Here is a 16667-nt window from a genome sequence, read left to right as displayed (position 1 = left end):
TCCCGTCGATCGTGATCCCAGAACCTTGATGAACGGCTTCACAGGGAACACGGTCGGCGGGCCCCGGCCGACAGGCCATGCCTGAGAGAGGTAGACCTCGCTCTTGGCCTTATTGACCACAGCCCCTGTCGCCCCCTGCAGAAGTCGTCCAGCAGTTCCTCAACCCTGGCACGGAGCATCCGTGCGAACCATAGCCACGTTGTCCATGTAGGCCGGAACCCGGGAGATGGAAACCTGTGACCCGGGCATCCCGGCGGATCGCCTGCATGAACGGCTCTAAACAGAGGACGTACAGCAGGGTCGACAGGGGAGAAGCAGCTGCATTTCTCGTCATTCTCCATGATGCGGAAAGGACCCTGGAAAGGACCTTGATCTTCTCTTCTTCCTCCTGATAGAGGGCGGAGAGACTCAGTTTCACCCGGGCTACCTCCTCAGCCAGGTCAAAGCCTCTGAGCTGTAAAAGACTCAGGCGCTGGAGGCGGGCGTTCAGGTGGGAATATCCCACCCGCCTCTTGCAAGCTTTCCATTTCCCTAGCTGAATGAAGTAGCTCTTGGTTCTGTTCTTCACCACCCACTCTATGGGAAAATCAAAAAGCTCCTTCAGGGTCCTCCACTCCTCGAGGTGTCTGCTAAGGTCTTAACTACATGAGGGTCATTGAGCAGAGAGGTGTTGAGCTTCATGTAGTTAAGACCTTTAGCAGACACCACCATGGTGGTCCTCTCCAGTGGCTTACTGAGGAGGACGAGATCTATCCTGGAGAAGGAGGAGCCAGAAGAACTCACCCAGGTGAACAAGGGGACCAGGTCCCGACCTGCGTCGCAGAGTTCAAAGTCCTCCACGAACTCAGCAAGATCTCTGCTGGGCTTACTCCGGTCTACATCCCTCAGGGCACAGTTGAAATCACCTGAAATGATAACTGGTAAGGTGCAATGTGTCTGGCCTATTACCATTTTCACTCACTCAAAGATGCCACATATTTTTGTTTGTTCTCAGATGCATTCATTTCCTGTTCCATCTCTTCCCGTTATTTAAATCATACATCATTCCATGCTTCTTTGTGCTGTCTGCAATTTCCCTAACATTTTGATTTTAACTGACCAGGATCCACTGCCATAAATTAAAACTGAGTTTTTATATACAATAGTATGGTAAGGGAGTGTAAGTTATTCATCTGTTCAGGCTTTACCTATTACCTGTTAACAACCATTTAATGATTTTTACAGGCACATTTATTTAAATGTTTGTGATTAACTTATAAAAGTTATGTAGATTAACAAGTTAATGTTTTTATATTAATTACTCAACATTTAAAAGTGACTGAGTTGTGCCTAGTTTTTACAACATAAGGTGGTAGCTTGAAATAACACTAAAGCTACCTTTTAAAGATAATATTTCATTCTGGATCTATTTTTGTTTTCAACAAGTACTTGTGAAAAATAAAGTGGCATTTATAGTACTATTTACTGTGAAAACTACAATCCAGTTAAATAGCATTTTCTACATTGCATGGCACCATAATGTACTGCCATCGATCTGTCCAACTCGTCTGCACCGTCCACTTCCCAGTTGTTCCTGTCATAATCTGACCATTTAAAAAAGCGTACAAATATATTCTGAAGACTGATTGCAGAAAGTAAAATAAAAAGAAGCCTTTCATGGCACTTCAAACCCAACAAATGTTCTTTGATTACTTTTAATAATATAAAAGTGAATACAAGACAGGTTAATTCAAATATATCAGTAATCCCTTGACAAATTAGAATAATTACTTTAAAAAGCATTGGAAATTATGGGGAAACATACAGAAGCTTATTAGCGCCACAGAGAAAACAATAATGATTGCATTAATATGAGGTAATATTGCATTATTAAGGTAATAAGATAAGTTTGCTTCAAGATTCTGATCATGCTATTGGAGGATCAATAATACATTAGATGTATTCCTTTTTAGTGGCAAGGGGTTATACTTGGAAATAAACACAATTATTAAAAACTACAAGGGGCATTAAATGTTTTGAGTTAAATGGTTAAATATTCTTCAAACATATTTTTAATGATTTGTAATACTCACTGTGTGCCTACAATCCACTTACAACAAGTTATAAAATAATGCAATATTATCTCGTACAAACACAGTAATTATTGCAAAATAATGCAGTATAATCCTGTGTTAACTTTATCATCATAGCAAAATAACACATTATAATCTCATATTAACACAATACATATTTTATTATCTGTGGCACTAATACGCTTCCATAGAAACATACACAAATACAAGACAAATGTAGTACCTTTAAGTTCTATGGCAAAAGTTACTTTTTATTGTCTGAAATTTGGTGCATCTAATAAGCTTTATAAGGATTCCTATTTGTTGATCATTAAAGTGATTTTGAGGGCATTTTACCCATCAAATGTTTTTTCGTATTCCTTTCTGGTTTTAAAAGAATAATGTAACATTTGGGGACAAAAATACATGAAAGCAACCCAAAACTGGAAGCCAGAATTGCAAATATCTCCACAGCTACAGTGAACTTTCCAGGAGAGCTGATATAAGCTGGGATAAAGGTGATCCAGACTGCACAGAATATGAGCATGCTGAATGTGATGAATTTGGCCTCATTGAAGTTATCAGGAAGATTTCGAGCCAGAAAAGCCAGCACAAAGCACATGGCAGAGAGGAATCCAATATACCCTAACACAGCATAAAACCCCACTACTGATCCTACATCACACTCGAGAATTATTTTTTCATCATAGTCTATTGTGTTTTTATAAGGATAAGGAGGTGAAATTGTTAACCAAAGCACACAAATCAGGACCTGTATGAGTGTGAAAGCAAGAACACTTAACCTCTGCTGTGTGGGTCCAAACCATTTCACAATATTATTGCCTGGCAGTGTAGCCCTGAAGGCCATTAACACCACTATTGTTTTCCCCAGAACACAAGAGATGCACAGGACAAATGTGATGCCAAATGCTGTGTGGCGCAACATACAGGACCACTCAGAGGGCTGGCCAATGAAAGTAAGTGAGCAAAGGAAACACAGAGTTAATGAGAAGAGCAGGAGGAAACTGAGCTCAGAGTTATTGGCTCTGACTATTGGAGTATATCTGTACCAGAAAAAAATTATTGCTGCTGTTATGGTCAGACAAGCTCCAAACACAGAACATGTTACTAATACTATTCCCATTAATTCTTGAAAAGAAAGAAATTCAACAGTTTTTAAGATACATTTATTTTTATGTTCATTTGATCTGTATTCTCTAGGGCACTTAGCACAATCCACTGAATCTGAAAGCAGAAAAAAATTAAATGACAGTGTTTCACCCAATAATAATTAATTGTATTTTATACTTGTAGGTGTAGGAATACTTGTGCTATTAGTATTAAATGAATGGTAAAGGTGAATCAGGAATAATGCTTTACATGATCACCAAGACCAAATACTTTGACTTGGTGAGACTCAATCAATCAATAAAAAAGAATACTATAAATACATTATCACATACAAAAGTATACATATAAATATTCTGCTCTCATATGTAATGATTCCATTGTTTGTTTTTTGCTGCTGTATTTTGTCTTGTTTGTCTTAATTAATTAACTCTCTCACTTATCGCTTACCTGTTGTATTACTGAATTCTCCCTCAGCACATGGAATGCAGTCAAAGCAGCAGATTGGCTTTCCTTTGACAATTGCCTTACGAGTCCCTGGAAGGCAGCTCTCACTGCAGACTGACTTTGGCACCTGAAACACAGAGCTATGAAGTCAGAGCCTTATTAAAAAAATATAGCAAGATTAGTGTTAAGAGTACACCAGCTATAATTATTTTATTTGATATGTATGTCTGTGTGTATGTGAATGCTAGTTTGTTTCACTTTCAGCCAGTATCAATATTACCTCATCCCGATCACCAGCCCACACTGCACTGACTTCATTCATTATCAATCTCTGTCCTTCTGGTAAGGAAGCATCATATAGGCCAATAACTTCAAATTGTATGATTCCCTCCTTAACCTGCCAGTTCATTAATGCATATCGTGCTTTTGGATCCCCGTTTTCATCAAAATACACCTTCTCTCCATTCCAGGTTGTGAAGTTAACTTTTTTCAGGTAATGTAATACCTACAGGAAAAAAACTTAATCTGAAACATGAATCTTTCAAATCATCCTCTCAAGACTACAAAATGATTATATTCTTATAGATATTATTAATGTTAAACATGTGATTGTTATAGCAGACTAATAATTGCAAAACCTTAAATTTTCCAATAAATTAGAAGGACTACATAACATATATTTACTTAAATTTCAGAGGAAAATTAAGTTTACTTTAATTTCATTTTTTTAATGTACTTCTGAATGATAAAAAGAAACATTTATTTATTTTCTTACCTGCCATGATTCTGTCTTGTTTTTGTTTGCACATGTTTCATTTTGAAAAGGTCCTTGGCCGTTTTTGCATGTAAGCAGATGATGTAATGCATGGGCTACAGCATACACTGCTTTATACACATTGTTTAGTATCCCCATGTATGAGACATCAGTGTATTGGTTATTTCTCTCTTTCAAATTCTCCATTCCTGTGCATCGATTACTATTATCATTTCTTAGGCTGCAATTGAAGATAGTTTCCCAAAACTCATTGAAGCCAGTGTTTCCAGGTGTGTTTGATGGACGGACATTTAGAATGAATTCTTTCAGACCTGGTATTTCTATATTTGGAATTGCCAAGCCAATTGCCCCACGTAGGATTTTGTAATTCTCCAATGATGCCAGATACCTGTCAATTATCCACCCTTCAGTGCCCACCCACTGGAGGCCTGTGACATTCATAATCAACAGTTCTTTTACCAACAAATCTATTTCCACATATGATGCAAAAGCAACAATTACCTTTGATGATGATTTTCTAACAATGTCCGCAACTTTCAGGATTTTCTCTCTTGGATGAGTTCTATATATGGTCTCTGAATATTCAATACAAATCCCATCTTGTTGGGCAGCTTGTATAAAAGTATCCATCCCATTGTTTCCATAATCATCATCACTCCTAATGGCCCCAACCCAGGTCCATCCAAAATGCTTGACAAGCTTTGCCAGTGCTCTGCTTTGGTAATAATCACTTGGGATTGTCCTGAAAAAGGTGGGGAACTCCTTCCTGTTACTGAGGCATGCACAGGTAGCAAAATGACTGATCTATATGAGAGAAATTGAATTTAAAATCATGAAAATAAATAATATTTTTTGTTAGTATATACTAATGTTTTTATATTTTTTTGTGTATGAGCAGGGAATATAAGATTAAGATATTTTTGCATTTTCTGTCTTTGAATGCTTAATACTTTTATAAGTGGGATACACCCTATTCCAAAACTAAAGCAGAGTTGTCCTGCTGCTTTGGAACTACCTTATACATCATTATGTTATTATTTTATGAAATTGATATTGTTCAATTAGTTCCTTTCTTAAACTTGCACAATCTGATCCAAATTAAAAAAAAAACATGAACTGAAAGATTGAGTCTTTATTTTATCGTCAGTATATTTAATTGAATGAATGCACTCACATACACATACTTATAGATTGATACATAAATAGATTAATAGACAGACAAATACAAATATAGACACTTAGATTTACTATTGTCTCTCTTCAGAACATTATTAAAGTTTACTCACCACTGGTATCCCAAATGGTCCAACAGTTGTTGCAATTCCTATTGTTAGTGTGGAACTAGGATGTCCTATGATTGCATGGACAGTGGTTGGTTTGGTGCAGGACTCATCTGAGAGATTTTCTTGTTCCATGTTCATTAAAGCCAGCGATGCTTTTATAGACAAACTTATAGTGCGACAGGAATCATATATTTTATAGCCCAAGGAAACATTCGGAAGAATATCTGACCTGTTATTGATTTCTTCAATGGCAAAAATCATTGTTTGAGGATACTGAAATTCTACAGCACTTAAACTGTAGGCAAAACAAATGTATTAAATGTCAATAATTATATAACATTGAGATTAAGATGGAGAATGCTTATAAATAATTATACTACTAGTAGTTGTACTACTACTAGCACAACTACTGGTGCTGCTGCTGTTAGTTGGACTGCTTCAAGTGTGATTACATTCTTAAAACATTTAAACAAACTTGCATACGTATTTAATATTATAAGTATTATTTAATATAAATATATCAAATCACTTACCCATTACATTGTATGTGCCCTGGGTTGACATTAAAGTCTTGATTCACAATGATAGGATTCACATGGAATGAGAAAACACCTCCTATATTGATGTCGCCTTCTTTTGAAAACTGAGTTAGGTCTTGTGTTCCATAGGGCTGACAATCTGGCTTTTCAGCCCTTGTGAAAAAAGCAATTAGTACTATTTGTGCAAGCAGCAACATTGATAACTGTTTCTTATTCCCTGCCTAGAACCAAAATAATGTATTTCAAACTGCTTTTATAGTGCAATGCAAATCTCATGTGCTTAAATTAAAAGCACCAAATTATGAATTCTCAGTGGTGACCTCAGTGTTTTAATCTTCTTGAGCAATAATCGCACACATAGCTGATTGATTCCAAATTGAAACCAATTTGGCTATTTAACTGTAAGTATTCTAAAACTGCATAGGGATTTAAAACAGCTAAGTTTATGATTTTTTTTTTTAAATCAAATATTGTTATTGGGCCAACAACAGCGAGAATAATAATAATACAAATAATAATACAAAAAAATGTATGTATGTATACACATATACATATACAATATCATAACGATTAAACAAAAAACAAACTCAAAATCTACCCCCTTTTACATTTCCACCTCCCCACATACCTGTTCTCCCACCTCTCAAGGCCAAATCTTCCCTCCACCACAAAAGGACCCACAAAGAACAATTTCCCATGCAGCTTCAAACAAAATATAACAAATCAAAGTAAAGATCAAACAACCCTTGTTGAAAAATAGTACATTCACAGTATACTGACAAGCAGAGCCGTTACTAGGCATAAGCGACATATGCGGCCGCTTAGGGCCCCCAGTCGCAAGGGGGCCCCCTAGCAAAAACGAGTAATTAATACATTTAATATATTTTCAATTATTTTCTATAATTGATCACAGATAGGATTTTATATTTGTTCATGCAATCAAACATAAGTTATGCTCTAGAAACCTGCCATCAATCTGGTTTTGGTATGCGTTGGGTGTAGAAGAAAAATAAAAATAGAATTGCGTCACAACCAAATTATAATTGTTGAAAAAAGACAAAGAACGCACCAATCTGGCACACAAAAGCATAAAAATAAACTGAAGGAAAAACAAGCACAAGAGAAAAGTACTGTAATATTATTTGATTATGCTTCATTTTTATTGCTGTACAGTAGCTTGCTTGCATACTGTTTTAATGACGATGACATTGGATGTGTAGCTAAACCTAGCTTGCTGTATGTTTTTTTTTTTACTTTAATTGAACTGGACAGTCCAAGTTCATCTTCCACCAAATAGCATTTTATTAAAACATGGTAGCTGTGTATTTGTATCTGTAGTGAATTTTACATTGAATAGGATCTGCAAGAGCTTTGTTCTTTCTTTTTTTGCCTCTTTTGCCTCTAAATCTATGCTATAACACTGCACCCTATTCCTGCAGCACCTATGATCAAGTTAGCTAATTAGCTAATAAGTTAAAATCAGCAAATGGAATTTTGCAATTGTAGCTTGATCTAAATCTAACTGTGGGGTGCTCTTTCCAAGGAGGGCACAGTAGTGTGTCAAAGAAGGCTTGAGCTAGTTACAGTTAAAAAAAAAAGTGTAAATAATTCAGATATATATATTAAACATATTATATTCTAAAATAACTTTTGCGTAATGTTCTTCTGTTCCAAAGCAACAGTGACATTTTTGTACAGTGTCCTTGGGTACCTTGAAAGGCACTTCTCAATAAATTATGATTATTATAATTATTATGATGATGATGATGATGATGATGATGATTATATGTACGTTGTGCTTACAGAGAAGTTGTTGTGAGAAATGTATAGTTTTGTGAGAAATGGAGAATTGCGTCCAATACAGCAGCGTAGGTTCCAGCAAAACGCAAATGCTGAAAATATGATGAAGCTTATTTAAAATGAAAGGTTGCATATGCAACCCTGGTTATCTGAAAAAGGAAGCACTGCCCAAGGGGGAGGGGTTTCTGCGCACTTCCGTAGGAACCCGATCGAAATGTCACTCTATCAAAGCTGCCATTGGCCCCTGCGCTTTTCACTCAGAACAGGTCCCTTCCACTTCCTGTTCTATAAAACGTGACGTCAGCGTAGGTTCGTCCTCTTTTGCCGGGAGCAAGGAGTCCTGCGCGACCTTGCAACCCTTGGGCAGTGCTTCCTTTTTCAGATAACCGGGGTTGCATACGCAAGTCGGAAGCACTGCCCAAGGGGGAGGGGTTACTGTATAACAAAACTGTTGCAAGGGAGGAGGCAGCGAGCTGATAAGGGAGCCTGCCCCGAGGTGCACCGCTAGGGGGCCTCGGCAACACAACTCCAGACAGTAACCTCAGGGGCCCAGTAGAGCCACACCTGAGCCATCCAGGAGCGAGGACCGTAGTCACGCTCTACCGGGAATTGTCTGCAATCAGCATATACAATGTGGGGCTACAGAGGTTAACTCTTACGCCCTCTGCTTACAAGAGCAAGGCCGGCTGCTCTACTAGTACAGCTAGGAGCAAGGCCGTAATCTACTTGCACCATGACTGGTTGCGGGCAATCAAGCACTTGTGCGGCCTCCGCGCAATATAATGGCAGTGGACCCCTGATCCAATAGGAGTGGGGCCACAGATCCAATGAGAAAAATACAATATAATATATAGCTGGCTAGTCAACAGAGTAGCCTAGCTGAACAATATACAATATATACATATCGCGTGACAGCAAGACCTTCATGCTGTCAGCGCGCAGCACAAGAGCATCCAACTCAACTAAACAGTACAGAGTGGAAGAGCTCTATTGTGCTGACAATTTAGATTTCATACAAAGGATCTATATACACCACAGGGCGCAGAAACGAACTCATGCGCCGCCCATGGAACACAGGAGCACTTGACACCTGCTGGTTAGACCGGCTAACACAGGGCAACATTAGCTCTACTGTGTTAAGAAAGGAACTATATACACAGCGAGGCAGTGAAACTCAAGCCCCATCAGCTGGGAACAGCGGCAGTGAACTCCATTCTACAATTTAAGAACAGAGCCACAGTCCTGCTGTTTAACACATAATACAAATATACACATATATACATCACGGGGTGTAGGAGCTGGCTCATGCACCACACGTGGAACACAGGAGCAGTTGACACCTGTCAACCGCTGGAGGACAACAGCAATTAAAACTGCAATTAAAACTAAATATCGCCCCCAGCTTTCTTTGGAAGATGACTTATGTGTCTAAAATTGCAACCCCAAATCCCATTACTTTGGGCATTGAGGAAACAAACGCACCCCTCCAGCTGATAAGGTAGGAATAATGAATATCAATACGCAATAAATATGTCATTGGTTTGTGTCATGTTTCTTAAATGGTTGTAAAGTTTTATTTTAGCTGTTTCCATTTCTACTGTTTCTGATCTCAAAATGTATAGCCTATTTCTGCAACTCATACTGATCTCTATATTGATCAAATCCCTACTTTTTTATTCATGATTTTGCAACATATTGCTGTATTGTTCTAGTAAACTATGAGGAGGCGCAGTCATTTTTTGTCATTGCTCAGGAAAGCTCAAAATAAAGTTTGAGAACCCCCGGCCTAGATACACTTATTTAAACCTGCAATATCTGTCAGGACCTTTATTCACTGACAGACTTCACACTATAGGTGCTGTTGACTATGACTAAACCTGGGGCAAAAATTTGAAAACCACTAAACCTATGTCATTGTAAAAAATGGGATCAGGAAAAGAGTGATCAAATCAAATCCTGCTTAGTGCCCGCAAAAGGCTAGAAATGGCCCTGCTTACAATTCATGCTTAACGAATGATATATTTGCACTTTTTTGACCCAACTTCAAGTATACTACATGTGTACTTTTTTGACACAACTTCAAGTATACTAAGTATACTACATGTGGTCTTTTGGACTCAACTTCAATAAAATATAAATACCATATTACATTGAAAATGCTAAATAATACTTTTTGTAGGATAACTGCAGACTTTGGCCCAACCAAAACAAAAATATTGCAAACAATACTTTAGATGGCACACTCACTTTATTCAGTTTACTGAAGTGGCCAACATAATCAGAAGTAGGTGCATTCAGGTAAGGGTTTCACCCTTCTGTCTAGTTCATCCCATGTTTTGGGTCATTATCTTGCTGTAGGATGAGCCCCTGACTAACTAGGCATATATACCAGAAGGTATTGCATGGCGCTGCAAAATGCTGTGGTAGCCATTTTGATTCAGGGTGCCACTCACTCTGTGCAAGTCACTGACTCTGGATCCAACAAAAGAACCCCAGACCATCACCAAATCCATGTTTGACAGTTGGTGTCCCACACTGAGGAACCATCCTTTCGCCTTCTCGATGACGTACAAAATACCTGTGTGATGAACCGAAGATTTCATATTTTTATTTAATCGGTCCATAAGACCTTCTTCCAGTCTTCAGTAGTCCACTGGCGGTGCTTCATGGCCCAGGCATGCCTATCACGCAAGCTTTTCCTGTCACAGTTTCCCCAAGTTCCAAGTGCCCATTTATGGTATAGGAAACAGTATTTCAATTTGAAAAAAACTGGAAAAATGCCACAGTATGTAATAACTCGATTTCAATAACAATATAGCAGCAGAATATAAATTATTGGGCTTCTGTCTCTTCTGTCAGGTAGCGGCAACACCATTAACCACTTATAAGTAAGTGAGATGCCCGCTACAGGACACAAGCTTAATCTGCGGTGCCTCCATGACCGGTAGACATTTTGGGCCAGGCAAGACCCGAACTGGCTCTGTGCCGACCAACCAGGAATTGAGCTAAGGTAATGTCACTTGACAGGAATGATTATTATTGTACAGGTTGAAGTATTAGGGTCTCCTTTTCTCAGGTGTAGAACCGGGAATGAGGGAAGACAACAACATCAAGGGTCTAAAGTGCAATTGCAGATTTTATCCAGATCCAAATGTCACTACCATCTGCTTTGGTGTATTTAAATAAAATATACCAATGCTGTGTCTGCATCTCTTATTCTCATTAGTCAATACTGCTTTTTCCTTTCAACAAGAATTAAACAAAAGTATTTATCCACACAGGGAGACTCCGCCTTTGTCCACAGTCTCCAAACGCCAAGTCTTTGTTTCAAAGGTCTTGTTCCAGTAATCCGTTAGGACTCTTTTCCAGGCCGGTTCCCTCAAGCTGCATCTTAACTGTCTATTCCCTCCATTCTCTCCTCCAGCACTCATCTTAAGAACATAAGAAAGTTTACAAATGAGAGGAGGTAATTCGAGCCATCGTGGTCATTTGGTGTCAATTAATAACTGAGTGATCCAAGGATCCTATCCAGTCTATTTTAAAATGTTCCCAAATTTTCAGCTTCAACCACATTGCTGGGGAGTTTGTTCCAGATTGTGACAACTGTCTGTGTGAAGAAATGTCTACTGTTTTCCGTTTTTAATGCCTTGAAACCCAATTTCCATTTATGTCCCTGGGTGTGTGTGTCACTGCTGATCTGGAAAAGCTCCTTTGGTTTGATGTGGTCGATGCCTTTCATGATTTTGAAGACTTGAATCAAGTCCCCACATAGTCTCCTCTGTTCCAGGGTGAAAAGGTTCAGTTCCCGCAGTCTCTCCGAGTAGGATATTCCCTTCAGACCTGGAATAAGTCTGGTTGCTCGCCTCTGAACTGCCTCTAGAGCAGTGATATCTTTCTTGAAGTGTGGAGCCCAGAACTGTACACAGTATTCCAGATGAGGTCTAACTAGTGCGTTGTACAGTCTGAACATTACTTCCCTTGTTTTAAATTCTACACTTTTGTAGCATTATGTTGGGTGTATTTTGATAAGAGCATTTTAGCTCTGAGCTGAAGCACTGATCTAAAGAAGACCTCTCCCCCCAAAGTTATCAGATTTCCTTAAAGTGTGGAACTGGTTTATATCAAAGTGACAGTTTTGGGAGGATGGCACCGAGAATAGGCCAAATAGTTTGGAATCCTGCTGTGAAATGTCTGGGGAAGGGGGCCTGTAGGTAATAAAAACTCTTTGAAATGGACGAGAGCCGAAATCCAGACACAAAGCTACGAACCCGGGCCAACCGGCATTTCCAAAAGATGGCATGGATTGACATCAGTCATAAATCAAGCCCCCCTCCAATAGGACACTGGGGGCTGAAACCGAAATCCAATCTCACAAACTCAAGAACCAATCACCTATTGATCTGACAGGCGTATAAAGAACAGCGCACGGTCTCTCTCTCTCTCTCTCTCTCTCTCTCTCTCTCTCTCTCTCTCTCTCTCTCTCTCTCACCTGAACCAGAAACTCGCTGCCACAGCTCAACCTGTAGCTCTGTTGCCCGAACCGGAACCAGAAACCAACCAAGTCTTTGCCGGTAACAGAAGAGTTAAACTGGGAGAAGGAGATTGAGCCGTACGAAGAATTCTTTTAAAGGACTTTATAAAATAAAGAACTTTACAGACTGCGTGTGCCCACCTGTGCCCACCTGATCAGTGGAGTTTTACAGTTGGACAATTGACTAAGTCGACTGTATACGAAAGTGTCAGTCATTTAAATAGCTATTTGAGTCTTAAGAAACTCGACCCTTGGAACCAAACAGGGCTCTGCTTTCCTCAAAGACTTTGTCTTCAAATAAGTACGGTGAGAGACCCTGCTTGCCAAGAAGATTTTGTGCACAACCTTGGAGCCTTCAAACCAGTGGAAAATCTACATTCGCGAAACCCCAACTTCCAGGTGCATCGACTGAGTGGAAGTTCTTGGACAAAGCCGAACCGGACTGCCTTTGTTCCAAACCACACGGACCTCGTGCCGTGTGCTGTTTTCTGAGCCCAAAGACAGAGAGGCCTCTCTGCGACGAAGTTCAGATAAGTTTAACAGTTTGGAATTCATCATTCATGACATTTGAGAAATCAATTAGAAATGTTAATCTGTGATTCATAACTCTAGAATGTGTAATATCATTTAGTTTTCTTAAATATAAATGTATTGCATTAAACTGTTTTGTTGATAATTTTAGAAATAAAATCTGTCAACGCCGAGAAATATCTTCTCATTCCTGTTTAACTGTTTAGTCTGAAATTGACACAAGTTAATAGACACCAGATTATAGGTGAATCTGCCTATCCTTAATCATTGAATGATAATCAGTTAAGGGAAATTGTGGTAACAAGTAATGATAGGATCTTTCTCGGCACCTAAACGTAAATGAGACTGATATATATATAACGAGAAGTTACCTGACATAAATACTAACCTGCGTAGTTATTTAATGTCTGACTAACAATACTAATGAGAGACTCACCTTCGTCTTACTAACCGGTATTGTAGTCAATGTGTTTATAACCTTTTTTGTTTAACGATTTGTGTGTTATCATATGCGATTCCATGGTTTTTGATTTGGTCATGGAAGTGATTTGTCTTTGATTTGTTGATCTAGAGTTGAATTTTAATTAGTTTTTCCCTTTTGTATAATTAGTGTAGTGCTACATTTAGTCTTTGTTTTTGAATAAATTTGACAATTTATGTCTTTGGAATTGGTGTCTGCGTCCAATTATTATAGAAATTTAGTTTACAAGATTCCAGGTGATACTATAAATTCACTTCTTTAATTGAAATTTATAAGTGTACCTTACGCTACACTTTTGACAATATACCAAAACATTGGTTTGCCTTTTTTATTGCTTCCCCACATTGTTTGACTGGAGAAATTGAGGAGTCCACGTAGACTCCTAAGTCTTTCTCATGCATTACTTCATCTAGTTCTACTCCTCCCATAGTGTAATTATAGTGGACATTTTTGTTATATGCATGTAATACCTTGCACTTGTCCACATTGAATTTCATCTGCCAGGCGTCGACCCACAACTGAATGTTATCCAAGTCCCTTTGAATAACCTGTGCTGCTGAGATTGTATCTGCTGAGCCACCTATTTTAGTATCATCTGCAAATTTGACAAGTTTTGACTACCCAGGGTCCAGATCATTAATATAGATTAGAAAAAGCAAAGGCCCTAGTATTGGTCCCTGTGGAACTCCACTAACAACCTCACTCCAGTTAGAAGCAACTCCTCTTATCATCACCCTCTGTTTCCTATACATCAACCAGTTCATAATCCACCTAGTTACATTACCCTGAATGCCTACAGCTTCCAATTTGAGGATCAGTCTTTGATGTGGAACCTTATCAAAAGCCTTTTGAAAATCTAAGTATATCATATCATATGCTTTCACGTGATGTACAGCTGCAGTTGCATGTTCAAATTTTTTTTATAAATTAGTAAGACATGATCTCGTCTAAAGCCATGTTGACTATCTCCAAGAATATGGTATTCATTAAGATGCTCCTCTTATTTTAATAATAATACATTTTATTTGGTGGACGCCTTTCTAGATACTCAAGGACATCTTACATAAAGTCGACGTATATAAAATCAATTAATACAATAAACATAGATTAAAATTGAGAAAACTGATAGTGACAAAGGAAACATTAGCTAAAATGTAGCCATAGGGCTATAGAAGGATAGTTTTTCTTAAAGAGGTGAGTTTTTAAAAGGTTTTTAAAAGAGATGAGAGTTTCTGCTTGTTTTTATTTGTGAGGGGAGTGTGTTCCAGAGCCTGGGGGCCGAGCAGCTGAAGGCCCGGCCACCCATGGTAGAGAGATGAAATGGGGGGGTGATAAGGAGACCAACAGAAGAGGAACGGAGGGAGTGGGAAGGGGCATAGGCTGGGAGAAGGTCCGACAGTTAGGTAGGTGCCAGGTTAGGAAGGGCTTTGCAAGTAACGAGGAGCGACTTAAAGATGATACGGTAGTGCACAGGGAGCCAATGTAAATGGATAAGGACTGGTGTGATATGTTCAGATGGTCTAGTACAGGTGAGTTTTCTGGCATCAGAGTTCTGGACCAGTTGTAGTCTATTCGTGAGTTTAATAGGGATACCAGTGTAACACCTAAACCCGAAGGTCAGGGCTATAACAATTAAGTTATCTAGGTGTTATACACCCACACACACATATTCTTTTGATCAGGTTGGTGTTCTCACTTTCCTCAAAATAAAACCCAAAACAGGCAAATACAGAAAGTTCTTCATGGTCAAAAATCACAACCATGTAAAGGATGGTGGGCCAGGAGCATAGCAGTGCTCTCCAAACCAACACAAATTAAACATACCACACCAATATCACACAAACAAAACCCCACACAATAGAATTTTAATCTTAGGTTAACCAAGTAAAACCTACGAACCATAAATAATCAATTTAAATACACCATTCATAATAAAACTATTAAAAAAGGTACAATACCAGCCCCACCACTAAACCAGTGGATCCTGAGCAATAAAACAAAGCTTTGTTTATATTAAAAGTATTAAAATAAGTTTATTAAAAAAACAAATTCAAAACAATTATTCTAAATATTGCACTACCTGAAATGGCAATTGACAAATCGTCAGGGAGACCGAGAGAGGAACTACAAGGGTCGCAACAGCTCAATTTAAATATATAAACCACACACAAACAGGTCGGCCACCCTGCCGTGAATTGGTTAATCTAAACACTCTACAAAAGAAGCAGGGCTATAAAACAGTTTTCCACTAGTGCTTCGTGCAAAATAGCAATTTAATAGCATTCTAGAACCAGAAACTACTGACCTCGCACAGCTACAGAAAGACTGTGAGGAGGGTGAAGTACAAGAGTGATTTAGGGGAGGTGCAGTGTACTCAGATGGTTTGTGGCGAAGTCCTAACTTACAATGTGTATTAGCACCCCAGTGTCTTAGGTCAATGCTTCTGGACCAGTACCATGGCCCAGCTCACACGGGTCGCAAGGCCATGTTAATACAATTGCGTGAACACTGGTGGTGGCCTGGCATAGGCAGGGACACTGCAAAGTGGTGTCAACAGTGTATTCTCTGCGCACAAGTAAACCCAGGTAAACCGATCAAAGTCACTAAATCACACCAGCCACGGCCTAGAGGTCTGTGGGACAATATTCAAATAGACTTTACAGGACCCCTGACAAAATGTCATGGGGAGTCCTATTGCCTGGTAATAATTGATCATTTCACAAAATGGGTTGAGGCTTTCCTCTCCAGGGACTGCTCTGCCACCACTGCAGAACGAGTCCTAGCGACTGAGGTTATTCCCCGATGGGGTGTGCCCCGTCAAATAGACTCAGATCAGGGGACTCATTTCACCGGTAAGGTAATGAAGGAAGCATGTATACTGCTAGGGGTAAAACAACGATTTCATATACCTTATCACCCTCAGAGTTCAGGCTTAGTGGAGCGCACTAACCGGACACTGAAGGAAAGTTTGTCGAAAGCCCTGTTAACTACAGGCAAGGGATAGACAGTAGCACTCCCCGCTGTGCTGTATAAACTCAGAGCGTCACCTAATCGGAGTACTCAATTTCTCCATATGCGTTAATGACAGGGAGAGCTATGCA

General features: G+C 39.1%; 1 protein-coding gene across 1 annotated transcript; it reads right to left on the bottom strand.

Annotated features, from left to right (window-relative positions):
• Positions 1-330: 330 nt before the first annotated feature.
• Positions 331-5945, bottom strand: LOC136753890 (extracellular calcium-sensing receptor-like). The gene is made up of 6 exons (XM_066710271.1): positions 5688-5945; positions 4402-5205; positions 3907-4131; positions 3630-3753; positions 3083-3296; positions 331-388 (listed from the first exon to the last, which is right to left on the bottom strand). The coding sequence occupies exons 1-6, from the start codon at positions 5943-5945 to the stop codon at positions 331-333; spliced, it is 1683 nt and encodes a 560-aa protein (XP_066566368.1).
• Between the last annotated feature and the right edge of the window lie 10722 nt (positions 5946-16667).

This window comes from Amia ocellicauda, chromosome 7 (genome assembly GCF_036373705.1).
Source record: "Amia ocellicauda isolate fAmiCal2 chromosome 7, fAmiCal2.hap1, whole genome shotgun sequence".
Taxonomy (NCBI): domain Eukaryota; kingdom Metazoa; phylum Chordata; class Actinopteri; order Amiiformes; family Amiidae; genus Amia; species Amia ocellicauda.
This window is presented reverse-complemented; position numbering and strand designations above follow the sequence as displayed.